The 19,787-nt window shown below is 46.4% G+C and overlaps 1 protein-coding gene across 1 annotated transcript; it reads right to left on the bottom strand.

Annotated features, from left to right (window-relative positions):
• Window positions 1-123: 123 nt before the first annotated feature.
• On the bottom strand, window positions 124-9,616 carry MORN3 (MORN repeat containing 3). The gene is made up of 5 exons (XM_005434582.3): window positions 9,472-9,616; window positions 8,609-8,766; window positions 6,344-6,503; window positions 3,583-3,767; window positions 124-1,146 (listed from the first exon to the last, which is right to left on the bottom strand). The coding sequence occupies exons 1-5, from the start codon at window positions 9,614-9,616 to the stop codon at window positions 1,078-1,080; spliced, it is 717 nt and encodes a 238-aa protein (XP_005434639.2). The 3' UTR covers window positions 124-1,077.
• Between the last annotated feature and the right edge of the window lie 10,171 nt (window positions 9,617-19,787).

Below are 19,787 nucleotides of genomic sequence, written 5' to 3'. Positions count from 1 at the left end.
GAGGCCTAAAATATACTTGTTTTCTCTGTGTCCTGTATCTCTTCAGCTATACTGTGCTAATCCTGTGTATTTCTGAAGATCACTTTAGTGTGTTCAGTTAATCATTTCAGTCATAACATGAAGGTAAAATTTCCTGTTCACAGACAGGTGTAAAGAATATAATGTAATTGACAGGCTTTTCCTCCTGTCAGCACTGCTTACATCTTGGGACTAAGTATGTTGCATTGTTATTCTCTCCAAGTGCTTAAATAGAAAGGTAGGTTATCTTTCAGCCTAGAAAATGAAGAGTCGAGGCACCAAGTGAACTGTACACAAGAGATGATGCTCAGAAGCATGGTATTAATCAGGTGAACTAATGACTTGCCCACTGCCAGCTGCAGTGCCACCTTCCTTTGGTCTTGCGGGTGCTGCAGATCAGTAAAGCCCCGCAGCTCTGGGGGAGGGGGGGGCAGGGGTCCAGCTCCAGCACGTGGGCTGGCTGAGGAGCAGAGCCAGGGTGAGCTCTGGTGCACTGCGTTCTCAAGGGTTATGGAAAACGAGCAGAGAGAGCGTGTAAAGTTGTATGGATAAAAATACTAACTGAAACATGGTCTGATGTACCTTCAAAAGCCATCTTGGGTCACAGGTATGTATCAGGCTGTGTTGGGGGGGGGGAATGGGACAATTATTAATTATCTGACTACTTTTCTAGGGCTTCGCTTTTATAACACGGAAACACTGCTGCTTGTCTAGGGCAGCGTGAAAGACCTGGAAACCTGCAACAGGAGTGCAATTTCTTTAGAGGAGGAATAAGTCAGAAGAGCTGGGCAAAGAGTCAGTGTCCCCCAGAGTTTTTCTGCTTGTGGTGGTGTCGTGTGTGTGTCCCAGCTTTTTTCCCTTTCTTTTCCAAAATGTTGGGAAGAGGCTTCTGAGCAAAGCCACCTGCAGAGTGAAGCATACGTGAGCAGCCTTGAGGGAAGAGTGAGGCAGATGACACGATGCACCACAGTGTGGATTTGAGACTCAAATGAATAAGTAAGCCAGGATAGTGTTCTTATCTTACATCTTTTTTTCTTTTTTCTCTTCAGCATCCAGTTATTAATTCTGCCTGTCCTCAAACATCGCCTGGGCCTCTGCTAGAACACCATCTGGATCAGCTAGTTCAATCTAAATAAAAAGAATACAAATCAGTTATGCAGTGTAATTGAAGAAGCTTAAGGTTTTATAGATCTTGATTACTTGAGCATTAACAGAGACTCTCCCATGTATCAGTACTTCAGTTTATATTGCAGCCTTTCAATTACTGTTAGAAAAATTGCTACGGTTCCCTAATTTTATTAGCATGTAGAACATCACTTCATCTCCTTGAAATAGTTCTGTGTGGAGTGGAATCATTCTCCTTTACCGAAACACATTCTTAAGACAAAACTGGATTTGATTTGTAGCTTGGTGCATCTCGCCTCTGGTTTTAAAAGGTAATTGCAGTCACCTGAGTGAGCATCAAAGGTCACATGAAAGCAAGAGTCTGGAGTCATAACCTGCTTCCAGCTCAATGCACGTTCTTGAGAGAGAAGTGCTAAAGGTCTGCCAGGAACTTGCAGTCTCTGACCTGCTTTGTGTTCTGCTGCTTTCAGGGGGTGGGTGTGTGCATGTGGTGCTCCTCCAGGCAGATGATGTCCGGTCTTTTTCTCATTTATTTTGTTACGCTTTCTGAAGTCTTGGCTTCAATAATTGTAACAGCAGATGTCCCAAGTTCTCTGTGTTGTGCAGTTATGTTCAAAGTCTGCCTTGGTGCAACCCCATCATCTACAATACTGGCTTCCTTCAAAGCTTGTGGCAATCACGCTTTCTGTCCTGTGCATGCCCACCCTTTGTTCCTTCTACCTGCTAATGAGGACACACAGTGATGCTTCCATGCAGAAGCTCAGATCCTCACCATTAACCTCTTGCAGGTGAAAGCTGACTATTTAGTCTTATCTTTGGTTTTGGCAGTTCCTAACATTCGCCCTACATGTACTTTTCTCTAGCAACTGCTTGCAACAGTAATTTGACAAAAGGTTTATGAAAGATCCAGAGTCAATTTTTTCTCCTTTTAACTGTTACTTCCTTCATATTCTGAGATCAATAAATCTCTTCCAACAGAAAGCGCAATAACAGCAGTGAAAGTTGATGCTTTCTTTTGCTCATAGCACAGAAGAAAATTGGGTCGTAACTGGGTCTTCAGGGAGCTAAATAAACTAAGGCTTGAACATTCTGCCTTAGTGAAAAATGACAATTCATCCCAAGCTGTTGGGCTGGGTGGTTGAGGAGGCTGTTCTTGGGTAACCTTTGAATATTTTTAGCTACCAAAGTGCTGCTCCTTTCACTTTTTTTGTAAAAAAAGAGATTGTTTTTCCCTGGTGAGTATTTGGTGTTTATTATTCTGCACTGCCACGGGTGTGCCTAATACTTGCAGGATTAGCTGCCTTGTCAAAAATGTCTGTGCTGAGGGCCCTTGCTATAGAAACCAGATCTGAAGAAATAAGGGAAGTGAAGATACAACAGCTGTGAGCTTCGGTAGGCTGCATGTGCCCAGTATCATTTACAACAGCCTTGTCCCTGGAGCAGCGGAGGAAGGCAGGCAGCCTTACCTGCCACGTGCTGTTCCCTGTGTTCCTGGAGCAGAGCTGTGTGCTGTGGTTCTGCAGCGTCTCCAGTGTGGTTCTGCTTGGCTCTAAGCAAAGAGCAGCTTCCCCACCCATATCCTGCAGAAACCGTCCCTTGGAAGTGCGATGCCTTTGTGTTGCATGCGTGTGGCATGCGGACTGAGGTGACTCCAGCTGAGACCAAGCTTTTGACCAGTTGTGTCACTGGGAGCTGTGGCTGTTCCCTGTTGACCCCTATCCCCCTCCAAGGGCACAGAGCAAGGGACAGGCTCTCCTATCCTCCGGGTCCCACACCGAAGTGATGTGCAAGGAGCTGGCAGCTGCCAGGCCAATGGCCCAGCATGTCTGTGTGCCACCGAGTCTGGGAGGGGGGCAAGGACTGACTTTTCCTCTGCAGCCTGTGTCATTCTGAAGGGAAAAGCAGAGCAGAGGATGTTGGCTCTCGTAGCCACCTGTTTGTCCACCTTGGGGCGAGGTGGGAAGCTACACGCACCACTCCACCCACAGGGCTGCTGGACACGGCTGAGCCCCTGACTGGGGGTGTCCGGGTGAAGGAAATGGCTGTTAGCCCTCTGCTGCTCAGGCTCCAGTAAGGTCTGGTCAGCTTCAGCAGTTTGGCTTGGTGAAATCATTTGGTTTTGACGCAAATCCCACTATTGTCTTTACCTCTATTGTCCCCATTTCCTTTGTGCTGCTTCAGGTCTCTAAGCAGCTCTGGTGCATGAGAATTGCGTTTTTTCAGATGTAGCCATTAGGAGGTTCCGGCAGTGGCTGGACGGGCCATTTGTCCCTATGGGGCTGTTTAGGACACTGCTGGCCAAAAGACTGAGCACACACCCTGTAAGCCAGGAACCCCATGGGGCTAATCACTTGAAGAGTGAAATGCTGCTTGGAGAGCTGACCTGAGCACAGATTAATGCAAACATCACTAGCAAAACCAAAATTTCCAAACAATTACCTTTGGGATTGGATACTGAGTAGGGGCAGGAGCTTCGTCTCTGCCAAAGTCAATCAGAATTCCACATTTAGGTATATCTGCTGCCCAGACACCTTCAAACAACTGTCCCTTATCCAGGTAGAAGAATTTCCCTGGGCCGTGCTTCTTTCCATCTTTCCAACCTCCTTCATACCGATTTTCATTTGCTGCAATTAAATACATGAACAGACCGTGAAATTTGCACCATTTCATTAAAAGACTACAAACAAAACCAATCAACACAGTAAACTGACAGAAGAGGAAATCACCTGTTTGGCTCCTCTTGGTAATTTCAAGGGGGCTGTGGCACAGTGTGTTGTTTTACTTTTGTGGTGCTTCGTTTGCTGTTCTGCAGAGGGAGAAAAGGCTGTGGAAGGAGCCCCTGCTTGCCCACTTGCAACAAAAACTGCATTCACCTGCTTTGTTCTCACAGCAATACTCATTTTTTGCTTATCTGCAGAGTGATTGAGCTCAGGGTAAGGAGCTAGTCACTGAGTCTCTTTACAATATGAAAAATTACAGGACACAAGTTTCAGATTTATCACTGCAACAAATCACACAAATCTTTGGCTTGAAGAGGTTTGCTTGTCTGGGCAAGGAACAGCAGCACTGACTGTTGTCCAGTCAAAATAGTCTTTATTTTAGATAATACTCAGGGTTATGTTTTTCCTCAATGAATTACAGGGCAAGAATTGCTGTGAGTGTCTGAACAGTTCAGGCAATCAGTTACAGACTGTTTTTCCAGCTGTACTGCGTCTGTCAAGTTGAGAGAGATTTTTGGGGGATTTGCTGCTCTCCCGGAATCCATCCATCCCCAAAAGGGAAAGCAGAGCTGCAAGGGGAAGAGAGCAGCCTCATCCAGGGATGCTAGCTGAGAAGTGGAGTCATACCCACAGTGATGATGGGGCTGGCATACATCCAGGCCACCCTGCTGTCACCAGGACAGTTCTCTGCTGTCCTCTTTTCCTACATAGAGTGTTTCTAAGCCAAAAGCTATGGGGATTTCTGACCAAGTTAGTTAGTGGAAATACTTCTGTGTCTCAGCCAAACTCTGCCATTCTTCGTGGCAAGAGGTGGCCAAAATACCAGATCACCCTGCATGGTGCCACAGAGGTAGCCGGGGGCTGCCAGAACACCATAAGGGAAGAGGAAAAAACCAAAAATGCTTCTAGAGAGTGTGGCTGTCAGACTTTTCAGGCAGGGTCTGGTTTACAGGTTGGAGCTGTGGTGGTGGTGATCAGCTTGCATCTGGCAGCGTGCTTATCTGTGACACCAACCTGCCCTACCCACTGCTGGGACCGGTTGGGCTTCTGCTCTCCAGCCATCAACAACTCAGAAACCACCAAAATCATAGACCCTGCACTGTGGAGCCCAGCTGCTCCCATCCCCTCTCCTCCCAGAGCATCTGAAAGGCTGCATTGGTCGCCGCTGACATCTCTGCAGACATGTAATGCTCTGGTTTAAAAGCCATTTCGGCAATGGGCTGTAGCAGAGGTGGCAAATCAGTGTGGTGCTCCCGGCCAAGCTCGCCCTTGCCGGGCACGCTGCCACTACAAGCAATTTAATCTTGAGCTGCAGCTCATCGTGACCTCCACCAAAGAACTCCTTTTCTTTCACCATTGCAAAGCTGCCGGCACGTGGGCACACTTCCAGCGGCTGAGCTGAGTACATTAAGCTTGTGGGTATAAAATAATTGCTCTGGCTAATTTTAACCAAAAGGAATCCAGCTCATAGTCGGATGCAAACTATGCTGGAGGCAACTGGGCTCTGAAATGGTGCATCAGCCACAGCTCAGCCCACAAGGGCTCTTAGTTTATAACTAACGGTGACTTTGACAGGAGCAAAGCAGGTCAGTGGAAGGAGTTACCCCTGGAAGTGGGTGCTGATTTTATCTGGATGAGCCATCAGTTGAAAGTGACTTTGGTCAGAGTGAGTGCAGTTGTGCATATGATGTGCAGTGAAGGTCGTGCTCATTCCTCCCAGCTGCTTTGCTTAGCTAATTACAAGCCTTGAGATCACTTTCAAGCAAAAAAATAGAATAGATTAATAATAATATGGAGATAGTATTTCTTCAAATGTTCCTGGAATGCAGTGCCTTGTGTTGCAAAGGACTGGGATTCTTGGCTTCAGAGAAAAATGTGTTAAATTCCAAGCAAAATAAGGAGAAAAAAATTTCCAAATTTCTATTTTTATGCTGAGATTGCCCCCAACATTCCCAATCCATGATGTATTTGGTGTTATTTCTGGGAAGGGACCGTGTACTAATGAAACCCCTGTGTTCACTCAACTTGAGCCAGTGTCGGAAGTAAGGGAGAGGATAGAGTGAACTTTGAAAGAAAACTTTTTTTCCTGTGCTGGAATTGGTATGCAGCAGTTAGAAAGTATGTCTGGCAAAGTGCCTGGCTTGAAAAGAGAGATCTGCTCTTCTCTGACCCAACAGTATATTATCTCTAACCCTAACCATCCCAGTCATTTAAATGTAAATCACAGCAAAAATAAGCTTTCATGCGTGTGGGCTTGAGCAGCGTGGCGCTGGCCTTTGCAACAGCCTGTGCTGCCTCCAGCTCCAAACAAGGAGGGGAGGGACAACACGAAGCAGCTGCAACCCTGGTGGCAAGGCTTCAGCAGAAGACGCAATGCAGCATCCAGAAGTTTGGATGGCAGAGACATCAGAGAGCAGGACAACACCTAGTATGTTGAAGGGGGCGGGCAGACACCTGGAGTGAGGGTGGTCGGTACTTACGCAGCCGCAGCATCCCCTGCCCACCAGGCTGGTCCGCCAGCCACTGTCCCTCGTAGATGGACCCGTCCCAGTAATACATCCGTCCCCAGCCGCTCCGCAGCCCGCCACTCCACTCGCCTTCGTAGTGCTCGCCAATGCGGTAAAAAGTCACCCCATAGCCCTGAATGGCAGCACAGAGACGGCCGGTTAGGAGCCTTTGTATTGAAAGGGGTTGGTCTTCAATTTTGGGACATTACGTTCTTGACACCTACTCCTTTGTTTATTACTTTCAAGCATGGCTGCTGGCAGCCCAGCTCAGTGGCTGTTCGTGTGTTGAAGGAAACAAGAAGTAGTGGTATGGGATTTTTTTTTTTTTTGGCAAATTGTTTTATTCCCACGATAAAACCCTGGTTTTATATCTCCGTGTGTTATTATTGGCATGATTGCTGCTAATATTTAGCCAAAAGCAAGTTTTACTAGTATATAAACCTGCCTGGGGATAGGCAGCTTTAAAAAGACAAGTGTCTCAACATGGGGATTTCATGCCTTCTAACCCTGATGATGCTTCCTACAGCACAGTGTGTCCCAGGCCAGATAACTCCATCCCTTGTCCCTGGACAGAACAAAAGTCTGTAAGTGATGCTAACCATGGAAACGGCTTTGCCTTCTCCTCCATCCATACCCCCAAAGAGGTAAGGTCCTGAGCAGCCCCTTGCCTTGCTTCCTTCCTCCTTCACAAGAAAATAAAGCCAGCCCTGAAGGCCACCTGTGGTGAGACCGGCAGGCACAGGCAAGGATGCCACACATGTCCCTCCGCAGCTGGGCACCAGGCCAGGCTCCTGAGACAGCAGGCATCACCCCGGCGGGGCAGGTGAGCTCTGATGTTGAACTCTCTCCACTCTTTGTTTTCCCTCCTCGGGCTGCCACTGGCAGGTTTGGTTGGTGAACTTCTGAATTAAGACTGCTGGGTGTGTGCAAGCCAGGGACCCCAGGAGGTATTTGTCTTATGTGTATGTTTGCCATTAAGAGAAGTCCAGAGGTATCCCCTATACTGGGGAGCGATACCAGTAAGAAATATTTACATATTACTAATGAGTTTTCCCATAGGAATAAAGTATTTATTTATCTCTGAACTAAAAATAAAATCAGTTCTGGAAAGAACTGATTTTTCTGAGATTAGTTTTATTAAACTGCATGGATGTAAAGGGGAGGCTTTTGTAGAATTAAAAAAAAATTATATTTGGGTGTCATTATAAATCTTTCACCAAAGCTCAGTCACTCAAAGTATATCCTCAAAGAACAGGAGGGGAAGCTGCCTCCAAGAGACTGGAGCCACAGAGCTGCACACCAGTTAGAAGCGTAAGAGGCTATTAATTTAATTTAAGAGCATAACAAAGGCAAACACAAGGTTTCCATTGGCAGATCAGAAAATGTTCCTACAAGGATTTTGCACATACGATTGCAGTCATTTTTACCAGATGACTTCCTCATTATGTTCCCTTTAGAAAAACCAGTGATTTATGTGACAGGCTTAATTTCCAAAAGAACTCAAGTTATTTGTCTAATATGCTGTAAAACTCCCAGAAGGTACACTTTACTGCAGTGCTTGTAGTACAGGTTCCTCCAACTGCTTCAAGGATAAAGAGGAATGAAGGAGATGGGTGGGAAGGATTAAGACATAGGATACGAAACCTCTCACCCTGCTTGGCTGAGCTGCAGGTGAGTCTGAGCAGTGACCACTGCTCTGCAGCAGCTGGTAGGAGATTGAGGCTGTAGCCTGGTCACCAGCGGATAGATGGAATGAGTCCCTCTCTGGTGGGGAGACAGCAGGTGACGGCATGTTCTCGGCCACATTTGTCTTTTTATCAATAACAGATTTTTACTCTTGAAGTTTCCTGGGCTTTCTGCAGGTTCAGACTAAGATTTAAAGAGAACCCAAGGCTGGAGGGAAGTCTGCTCCTTTAGCTACTGCCTGGAGTCACACTGCTGCTTCCCTATTGCTGACTGTGGGACACAGTGCAACTCCTGCAGCACCTGATGTGGCAAAGTGCGTAATGCCAGGAGCAGCAAGGTTGGAGAGGGCAAAGGGAGAGGGCTTAAATACCAGAGCTTTTGCTCTTTCATTTTCTTGTTCCACCTATTCATTTCCCAAAAACCCTTCAATTCAGCCCCAGTAGTGAAAAAAACAGTATTTTAAGTGATCTTTTTGTACATGTGCACCCAACTCTTTCCCACATTTTGGGGCACACTGCCTCACCACTAGCACACGTAGGAAATCTCACTTACACATTTTTGGTCGTTTTTCCACCAGCCTGTGTAAACCTTCTTGTATTCCTTGGTTACAGGGTCAGGAATGCTGTATGAGCCATAACCATCCCGCTTCCCAAACTTCCAGTCACCACTATAAATGGCTCCAGTGTGTTTCCATACCTGGGTGCCTTTACCTGTTCAACAAACAAGAGGAACAATGGGGAGACCATCGTGGTAATTAGAAGGGTTTACGTGGCTGCCTTCCTGCAGCTCCATCCCTGGCAAGGTGATGCTCTCTGCACCAAGGTAGGTTTATGTCTTGGATTCAGTTTAGTTTCCTAACTCGGAACTATCATTAATCTTGATCAGGGGCTTTCTGTGTGGCCTTTGCTGAATGCACTGAAATCTTTCCAAACCTCAGTTTGCTGCTTGTAAACAAGCCTGTCCTGCTCTGGCTGCTCAGGGCTCCATCAGGGTCTCCTTCCCCTGCTCTGTTTCCTGCAGCACCCACCACAGCTTGAGGATAAATTAATATTCCTGAAGCCGAGTCAGGAGCCAAGAGAGCTCCAGGGACTGTGCAGCCAGAGCACATGCCGGTGCATGGAGCTGACTGCAGCTGGCTGTGTTTGCAGAGGATTTTTAAACATCTATAATCTAGGTATTTTGGGTAATTGTCCCTGAGTGTGTGCAGCAGCTCTTCCAGTTACCTACTAGAAATATTTCTGAGTACATTTTTGCATGACATTTCAAAGACAGATACACACACACACACATATATATAGTCATACATGAATAAATAGTCTTCCAGGAGCATATACAACCACTGACCACTCCCCACCCCTAGGAACTTTTGTAAAGGCATCTAAATGGGTACATTTTCTCAAAATGATCTCTCTTACCATGTTTCAAGTTGTTCAGCCATTCTCCGGTATACTGATCCCCATTTACGGCATAGACTGTGTGTCTTAATCCACATTTCTGTGCTTTCCTGTCCCATTCATGCCAGAGAGGCTCTGTAGCCCTTGGGTATTTCACAATGGGCATATTGTTTGTGGCTGGAGGTGAAAACAAATGATTGTCAGCAATAAATCAGAGAGAAATTACTAAGGCAGGTGTGGGCAGAGCAGTCTATTCGTGAGCTATGTTTTAATATGTACCCGAGTCAGTAATTGATCTGGCTTGGCAGGGGTAAAATAGAGATATAACTAACAGAAGACAGCTAAAAATACTGAAGTACAAACCAGCACTACCTGAAATCAGGCTCACAGCACAACCTGGCCTTTTAGGAAATGTTTAAGTCTCAGCAGGTCAGGTCTGTGGCGGGCATCAGTCTCTGTGCCTGCCAGAGGTCTTGGGGAGCCCCGGGAAAGGCAGCCCCTTAGCCACACAGCCAAAACCCCTGCTGGGCTCCTTCCCATGGCCACTCCTCTGCCAGCTCTGCGCTAGGTGGGACCAGTCGTTTAAGCAAATTAGAAAATTATTTGTTTGCTAGGAAATATCTCAGGAGCTTGGAAAGCATTCACAAGACAGAACAGGTCAGAGAGTTGGCCGGTGTCCCTGGGGCCCACCAGGAACTGAGACGCTTCATACACCCAGCAGTAACATAGCTCAGGCTCATCTACTGCTAAAAATAAAAGTCCTGCAGGTGTTTTGTTAAAAGGGGTCAAACCCACAACGTTTCTATCTACCAGGAGTCTGCAGAATTGCCCAGGGCAGGACAAGTGCCCATCTGTCAAGCAAGCTGCCAAGGAGGTGACTTCTGAAGTGATGTGGGTTTTAAAGCATGAACAGCAGGCAGGGGGTGACAGGCACAGCAGGGGCATGAATCGGGTGTCAAAGGTCTGGAGGGAAAGGATCAGCATCAGACAAAAGGAGGGAGAAGATACTTTGGCCCATCAATACAAAGAGGACAACGGCGGAATGTGACACGTTGAATTTCTGAGCACTGCTGGTGGATTGGCTTGCCATTCAGTGGAGTGGGAATGCTGGCACGGACTTGGGGGTGAGAGCGGTCCCCTATAAACCATAAACACCAAAGGTGGCTGTAGAACCACAAAGCAAGTTTTGATGACCACCACCAACACCCAGCGCTTGGCTGGAGCCCAGCGGCAGGGGGGAGTGGGATGCTCTCCAGTTTTGTCTCCTGGGCTCCCCCTTCTGTCCTGATCTGCTGGACCGAGCCACACCGAGGGATTTTGCTGCATCTCTCCCTGCTCAGCAGAGCAGAGCTCCCGTTGCTGCTGGGCTGCAGATGCCAGGGAGTCCGGCGTGGGGGAAAGCATGGAGCTTGGGAGCACAGGTACTTTGGCTCCTTGCTAAGGACCATGAGCTAGAAATTGTAAATAAGAAACTGTAGTTATCGTTCATCCTCAGTTCTCCCTGTAGCTGTGGGGAATAGTAATTCAACAGCTATTTGGGGGCATATTATTGCTAAAGAAAGTATTTCTGTGTCCATGATGAGCCTTCCTCCCCACAATGCAGCCGTGCTGTGTAGTGCTCCTTACCGTAGGGCTGTAGGGAGTGTGGGCAGGCTGAGGGAGTGCAGGCAGGGCCAGGGGAGTGCAGGCAAGGCTGGGAGACCTTCCCCGGGCACTGCATTGTGAGCTCAAACCCAGGCAGCGGTAAGGGTTTCTGCCAGGCTGTGGTGGGAGGAGAGGGGCTGGAGAGTGGGTTGCCAACTGGTCGCTCCCCCTTCAGCTGTTGAACACAGGTATCTGCTCCACCAACCTCAAGATGAGGGGGGAAGGCAAAGACCACCACACTGCCAACCCTTGAAGCAGATATTTTGGGGACAGGGTTGCCTGTGAGGGCAGGGGAGGATTTGGCAGCTGAAGTTCCCTGGCCATGCCACCTCCTGGGGACCATTTTGGTTTGAGGACACCAAGGGCAGGATCTGTCCCTTGGTATGATGGAGTCACAGCCCACTGCAGAGGATGTTTTTTCTGCAATGCAGGATGCACCACAGCTGCTAAGTTCCTCCCTCACTTTTGGGTGCCACAGCTCCAGGAGAGGGGGGCTCTTGCCAATATTTGCCAAGGGCTGGGAGTTTGCAGGACACAGAGCCATACATTGCCAGCTCACTGCTGTCCTCCCCTTGCTGGGGAAGCAAAAGAGCTGAGCTACAGCTATGTGCATCCACCCACCCTGACACCAGCCATAACCTCCAAGCAGCTCACAGCTGTGAAGTCTCCTCACTACCCCTGCCAGATGGGAGCATCACCATCCCACCACCACATCTGACCATTTCTTCAACTCAAAGCTTAGGATTTAAAAATCTCAGGAGGGATTCCCCGCCGCAGGAGCAGCCCCAGCCCCCCACCATCTGCTCGCCATGCCCTCCGAGGCACAGCCCACGTGGAGCACCCAGTGCAATGCAGGCTGGTATTTTTTATTTGCCAAATCCCCTTCCAAATTTACAACAGCAGTGCCACGTTTGTGAAAGCGATAAGGTAGTTGGTATCTTTTACCAGCTGGTATCCCCCTGGATGCTTCTAGCCACCTGCTAGAAGGGTGTGGGAGGCTGGCAGCAGGCAGCAGGGGTGCAGAGCCACTGGGGCTGCAGCTCTCGGTGCTGACGGCTAGAGGCTGCTGCTCCCATGCGGCTCTGCAGCCGCTGCTGCGCTTGGGGATGAGGATCTCATCCCCCAGGCACTGCTCTGTGCTCTCACCTCAGTTTTGCCAGGTCTCTGGTAAACCGCAGCTTTAGTTTGCGTGGCTCTGCTGAAGAGCGTTTTTTCCCCTGGCTCTTCGCAAAACTTCAGAGCAACGTAATTTAGCTATGACTACACTTTTTATCCATCTTACATCTTAACATCATGAAGAGCAAGGTGGAAAATACACCTGGCTGCACAGAAGGGGCTGCTGACTGTCCCTGGCAGTGCCCTGCCTGCCACCGCACCGCATCCCGCTGTGCAGCCTGCCCAGCAGCACCCTGCCTGACCGTCACCCAGCCCCAAGGACACCCCGGAGTGAGACCACCCCTTGCACTGACTCCTGCCCCACGACACTGGCACCAGGGTCCCTCTGCCGGCACCCTCCGGCGCAGCTGAGCCGTTCCCAGCCGCTCCGAGCAGAACGCTCAGGGTGCCCTTTGCTGCTCCTCCCCAGTGAGAGCAGGGTGCCAGGGCAGGGACGGGAGCCAGCGATGGGGAAAGGCCACGCACTCGGTTTGCAAAGCACCCTCAAGTTTGGCCCGTGTCCTCCTGCTGCTCCGCACCCCGAGAGCCACCCGGCAGACACCAACCTGCGCTGGGTGCCGGTGCTGCATCGGCAGGGTCGTCATAGCAACTCTGCCAAACTCCTGCGCGAAGGGTGACGGGAGTATGGCCGGGAGAGCTGGAGGACCGAGCTGGAGGACCGAGCGGCTGCGGGCGCAGAGGGATGCTGCTGGAACACGGGCTCATCCTGCAGGCCCCATGGGGAGTACGAGGGATGAACAGAGCTGGGCTCCTCCGCGGAGCCGCCAAGTGCACACCGCTCTGAGGAGCTACGTGTCTTTAAGGATTATCCAGCAGAACATAAAATGCTGGATTTTAAGCAACAAGTGTTTAATCTCTGGTTGTTTTTTGTAGAGGCACAGCAGCTGAACCTGGAAATGAAAGTGCTGATTACAGTACAGATGGGTAACAAATCAGCCTTGCAAATGTCAGAAGAAAAAGGAGAAACCCCCTGAAAATGCACATCAAAGGTCTTAGAAGAGAAATCTGAATAAACCTGACACTAATTCCCTCATCTATTACACTTCTTCCACAGCGTCTGTGAGCAGGGATTGCCATTATGGCCTTGTGGGTGTCTGCAATAATCTTCCCTAATGGGTACTTAACTGCACATTTCAAGTATGAAACCAGAGTTCTCCTATGACTCCCATGAGCCAAATGCATTTGTTTATTCTCATCCTTTTACCACATTTTTTGTGCACAACACGGCAGGCTGGATGGTAAAAATTTTGAGGTAGGTGGGGAATCTGGAGTTGAAATAAAGCACCTGCCTCTGCAGAGGTGAGATACAGCTTGGTCTTCCCCCATGGGTGTTTGTCTGCCATCTTCAGTGTTTGTAGCGCTGAAGGTGGTTAAATGCTGTGCCCACACTTGCATAGGGCAGAGGGTGTGCGTAAGGCGATGGTGACTGCTAGGGTAATGTGCAGTTTTTGCAAGCAGGGAAGGATCTTTCAGGTTTGATGTTGAGTAACAGTAACAGGGAATACAGCAAACAGTGAAAGTGTAAGGCTGCTTCAGCCAGGACTGTCTCTGCTGCTGTCAGTATGGGCAGCAGAGGAAAGACCCCTCCTCCATGGAATTATTCCAAGTGTGAGCATGACTGAAGGCAAATATTCCATCTCCTGTGACATGCACGAGGAGGTCACAGAGCAGGAGGAGACAATGCCGCTGCCTGGGAAATCAGATGGAGAAGGCAAATGAACTGGAGGGAAGGAAGAGGTGCTCCACATCCAACATGCAAGCTGGTGTGGAAATGATGGAGGGAGACCTGTACTGTGGGAAAATGCAAACAGGAATTTCTGGTGCTGGATGAGATTAACTGGGAAGATGGCAGCTGCTGGTGAGCAGGTCCTAGCATCTCCTTCCTGGCTGCAGGGGATGGTGGCTCTGCATCTCCCTAAATCCAGGGTTATAGTAGAGGTGGAATGCACAGACTTCTTTAAGCAGGAAAACCAGACAAAAATCTATGGAAGCTGACCAAGTTAGGAAATTTATACAAGAGAAAATATTTCCTATTATTAAAAATGAGATGAGATGTTCAAAAAGGATTTATTCACACTCATTCACGTAAATGCACTCTGGGTTTGGGCAGAGCCTAAGAATCACTGAAGACAACCGTTCCTGTGTTTTACTGTGGCCGGTTGTGTGGGGCTGGAGTGGGGGACAGGCGGCTGTTGAGGAAATGAGAAACCCATGAGGGAGGAGAAAAAATGCTTACTGCAGCCCAAAAACTACAGCCTTAAATTACAAGCAGAAATAGCCCCTTCTGGAAAAATATTAATTATTTTGAATATTTCAGCCCCTATATTGCACATTCTCACTTAACTGAGAACCTGTCAATTAAAATAATTAGCTAATTCAGACCATTTCACCAGAATACTTTTAAACAGCACAGGTTGTCCAAGGTTTTTGAACTGCAAGTCCAAACTATGTATCACCTAACCACAACTTCTACTGACCAGAAGTTACATACATATTTGAAACTCAATATGTATTTGAAACCATTTTAGATGCAATAAAGATTTTAAAAGGATTAAAATAATTTAGCCACAAATAAAAATTCACAAATTGGGACTGAAAACTGCCTCTGCAAAAACCTCTATATCTGGCTGGCAACGGAGGGAAACACTTGGTGATGCTTCTGTTTCTGGGTCATTTATTTTAAATCCTTCTGCTGCCGGTCTCTGTGCATTTATTATTTTATTTCTGTGGTCCTAGAGTGGGTTATCAGCACTGGGTGCCCTCGCAGACCCTCCCAGCCCCATCAAGGAGGCTTCACAGAGCCAGTTAATTGGGCAAGGGGCTGTGCGTGATTCCCATCTACAGTTTTCTTAGCCCAGGTACAAACTTCTGAATTATACTTAACAATTTTGTCACTTGTTATTATAATTCTGTACCTTTTTGTACTACAAGGGTACAGAGTGGGTAAATGTAAGTATATTCTTCTCACAAAAAAGGGCAAAATTAGACCATCTTGAAGAGAAACCAGTGGTATTTGCAGCTTTATCAGAAAGTTCTTTTGACTCACTGAAGTTTTACTTTAAAAATGCCGTTCCACTATGTGAGAAGGAACCCTGTTAATAAGAAGTGTGGATGATTTTTGTAAGGGGTGTCAGATATGTAGAATATATAATTCAGTTGAAGTGTGACACATAAACCCAAACTGACCCAGAAATACCCTAATCAAATCCTCCTCCTCGCCCAAGAGCAGTCATTTCCAGGCACAACATTGAGGCCACTATGAAAAGTAGGGTCAAAATCCAGGTTATGATGGTTTTGGAAAAGAATTTGGGTTTTCCTTGATGGAATTTTCCTTGTTCCAGCCTTTCCAGCCAAAAATTGGCCCCAAATCTCCTTCTTAGCTGTTTTTTTAAGAAATTGGTTTCTTGTTTTACTCTCACAGACATTGATCACTGCCACTGAGGAGCACCAGCAAAGACGCCTCCACTGAGGAGTGAAGGGGCCTCAGTTCTGTTGCTGTTTTTACCGTTGCTGCTTCAGTTGTCTGGCATTTGATTAAACCTTACATTTATTAAGACTGAAAGGAAGCTGTTAAATCGGTCAGTGTAAATTATGCTTTAACTTAGCCCATTATACTGCCAATACAATTCTTGCAATGGACTTTTAGCTCTCCATTTTTTTTCAAGTTGGACACACTGAAGGGCAAACAAAACAACGGGGAGGATGCATGGGGAAACATGCCCAGAAATACATTTGTGGAGCAAGGTCCCATGACATACGATGTGCCTTAATTTTTTTCAGTTTAAAGAGTAAGATTTTTTAAAAATTAAAGAAACCCATAAGACCTCAGTATTCTACATCTGAAACCAGTCATTTTCCCAATGAAAGGAGACAGCTACTCCAAGCTGAGTTTGCTCTCACAAAGCTTGGGGAATCACCAAAGTGAAATGCCCAAACCAACTGAAAACTGTCAGAATCAATAATTCAAGTTTATTCTGGGAACTTTGTAAAATAAAGAGAGAAAAAATATTTAGAGAAACATATGTTGGAATTCTTTAAAGGTGAAGAATGTGACAACAACATACTGTGGAAGTAGGATGCTCAGATGTGTGTTTTATTGCTGCTATATTCAAAAGAAAAGCCAGAGGAAGAAGTGGGAGTGTCTTGGACTTGGACCAAGCATGCGTCAGGTTTAGCTGGAGGAGCACAGAGTGGGTGCAGCATTGAAGCAGCTTCCCCACCACCCTGTTTTTAAGAATTATTATTAGCAAGATTGAGGAGGAACTGAAGTAAAAGGTTTGAGATGTAAACTTCACTGTTTGACTTTGGCTTAAGAGGCAGTTTTGTGGGAAAGTACTTATTTAAAACTCTTCCCTCCTTTTCACTAGGAGCAGCTCTCCCAAAAGAGAAACCATGTTGGTTTTATGTCTAAACAACCTAAAGTAAGAACCCCAGGTTATCTGAAATGTTCAAGCATTACATAGTCATGCAAAGTGAAATGTTGAAGTCGCTGAAGCTGACACTTAGGAGATACCCTCTCCCCAAGAGTTTCTTTTGCTGCAGATTTACAGCTAATGGTCTCTATTTAACTGCCTGCAACCAGACTGTTCAAAGGTAGATTTATGATATTAAATAGTGAAGTTACCCAAAGCTAAGAATTATTTACTGCACAACTGGGCAGTGCTTTGCAGGACCCTCAGTATTGTTTTAAAACACTCAGATCACAGCCCAAAGATGGAGGCAGATAGATTTGGCCATACCCAAGCTAATGCCTCACTTCAAGCCCTCAGCTGATGAATAAATCCAGGCTACAAGATGAATCAGCAGGACCAATTTCCAGTTGACACATGTGCCAAGGATTTTATTTCTCATGGCTTTTCACCACCTGACATTAGGATAGGGACTCATCCACATTTATATTTTGTCCCTTTCTCTTTGCACTGTGCTGGGAAGAATTGGTATTCCTAGGACAGGGGAAAAGCACCTAAGGAAACAGCCTCAGTTATCGTAAGAGAAAAGAATGAATGGAATCTGTGTTCAGAAATAGTCTGGAGGGCGAAGGAAAGGAGCTCACGTGTGGCTGTACACGTACTCGAACAAAATTTAACACCAACAGAACTAACAGTCACATTTCACTCTGCTCCTTAACTTGATTTATTAACTCCATTTCTTTGATATGTTTTCTGGCAGTGAATGGTCGATGAGTTGGGGATTAATTAAGGTAAAGGCAAACCAGAGATTCTGTATTTGTAGATTTGCTGGTAAAGGCCTTAGAAGTTCTCTGGCAGCAAAAGCCAGCCATTAAAAGGCTGGAAGGTTAGATCTACAAGACACCTAAAAAACATTCTTAAAATAATCAATTTCAGATGAAAGGCACCATTCATCATATGTTGACACAAGTGAAAGACACGCTTTTATAGCTTTAAATCTAGCGCAGCTGTCATCTGCAGCAATCCAGAGTGATACAGTGATGCTTGGAAGCAGGGAAGCGAGCCCTCATGAGCCTCCTCCAGGCCAGCAGCCTTCTGCTGGGGGCAGGACAGAGACCAACTGACCAACATCATGCTTAAAAGCAGATGAAGAAGGAAGAGCCTGCACAACGCTACTGGCCCTGGTAACACAGGTAAGAGCGTGTGGTGCTGTTGCATGAAGACTCTGGCATCTATCTGTACATTTTAACTTTTGGGGTAAGTTTGGGTAGGTTTGGGCAAGTGTTTAGGGCATCTACTTCAAGGAAGCCACAAATGCTTTTTAAAGAAGCCCCTCACCCTGCACAGTAGCATTTCTTGCCTCTGTAAAATGGTAAACTGAATCAAAATCTCAGCTAAGCTGTGGGAGCAGAGAGAGGGATGGAGACGTAGTCAGACAGGGCAACTGCCCTGGCTTTGTTTGCTATGGTGGGTAGGGAGGCATCCTTGAACCTGAATATGAAAACTGCACATGACTAATTAGCTGTTGACCAAAGAGCATGTGTGGTTTGTTTGGCAGGCCATGAGGAAAGATAGGCAGAAAGAATAGAGGTTCTCCTGAGATAAATCAGGCTTCAAAAACAACGCAGGGCTGCGAGAGCCCCATCCCTGGGTATGCACTCAGAGGAATTTACCCTGTGCTCCAGCCAACCTGCAGAACCTGCTCCTAGGACAGGGCAGGACAGGTGAGGTGCAGGAAGCCCCAAGTGCCAGCTGCACAGAGCCCCTCTTCTGTCAGGGGCCAAGGGGCAGGAAGCTGCCAGGGCTCCTCTGGGCTCTTAAAATTCCCTCTCTAAATCCTTAATCCAGCTGCTAAAAGAATTTGCACTCCTGTAATAGGCCAGTAAGGTCTTTGATTGTCCATTGAGTGCAACAGGTGCAGATATTTAGGGGTAAATTTTAGTCAGATAGAAAAAATGAAACCTTAAACTATATTATTCCTACATATCTTTTCACAATAAGGGAATTTTAACTATATTTTTCTTCTCAAGATAAACATTTAATCCAGACAGGAAATGTAATGCGCAAAGATTGGATTTGTAAAATGTAATTTCTGTAGGAGTCACTCCTGGAGACAGAGAGGGACACTGACCAGCACAGCCTTACCAGACACAACCCCTGCTGCCCCTTCCAGCCATCCCTTCCCCACACCCCTGGCCTCAGGAGCGGAAAGATCTGACTTAGGTCTGCAATTTTCCACAAGTATTGCTGGGAAAGCCTTCTGTGTTAGTGTACACCCTCTTACTTATTGCAGGGTCTGCATTAAGGAAATTGCCAATTTGAAAACTTGGTACAAGGTTAAATGCATGTATGTTCATAAAGATTTTTTGAGCCTCTTCCTTCAAGAAATCTAGTTTTGGAGCATGTTTTAGTTGTTGTAGAAACAAAAATTGCAAAAAAGCCTGAAAACTGAAAGAGAAGTTGATAGTTAAATAAACAAATGCTGAGAATGTGGATGTGAAAACTTAAGTCACTCTGGACTACAGCGTATGACGTGTATTACATGATTATTTAATGACCCCTAACCCAGAAATTAGATTCCTTTTAAAATTGTCAGATTAATTTAAATCTGCAATTTCCATTCTTAGCAAGTAAAATTGTATACACTATAATAAATAATCTAGTTCTAATTAAAAAAATAATCACTGTTATCTTACCTTGCTTTGGTTTTATTCACAAAGATGTGATTGAAATAATGAGACTATAAAAACAGCTAGAATCTCCCAGGAGGTGGAAAGAGATTACAGGTAATTCTGAAATCTTTAGTAATGGCACAATATTAAATACTACTAGAACCAGCTGTACAGACAGCCGTGCTACACTCACATTATTTGGGTTTAATAAAATTCTCTTGTGTTTTGTTTTAAAGTTTAATACAGTTTTCTTGACTGAATATTAATAATTAGCATGTCTTAGTTAAAAGACCTTGAAAGAAGTATTTTCAGGTTATTATTATTTACAGCCTCAACATGCAGAAGAATTGTTCTTTGTAAAGAGGTGTAGGGAAGAGGTAGGAAAGTTTTGAATAAAGATCTGGTGATCCCTTGGTGCGGGGCTGCTCCAGGAGAG

The sequence above is a fragment of the Falco cherrug genome, chromosome 1 (assembly GCF_023634085.1).
Source record: "Falco cherrug isolate bFalChe1 chromosome 1, bFalChe1.pri, whole genome shotgun sequence".
Taxonomy (NCBI): Eukaryota; Metazoa; Chordata; class Aves; order Falconiformes; family Falconidae; genus Falco; species Falco cherrug.
This window is presented reverse-complemented; position numbering and strand designations above follow the sequence as displayed.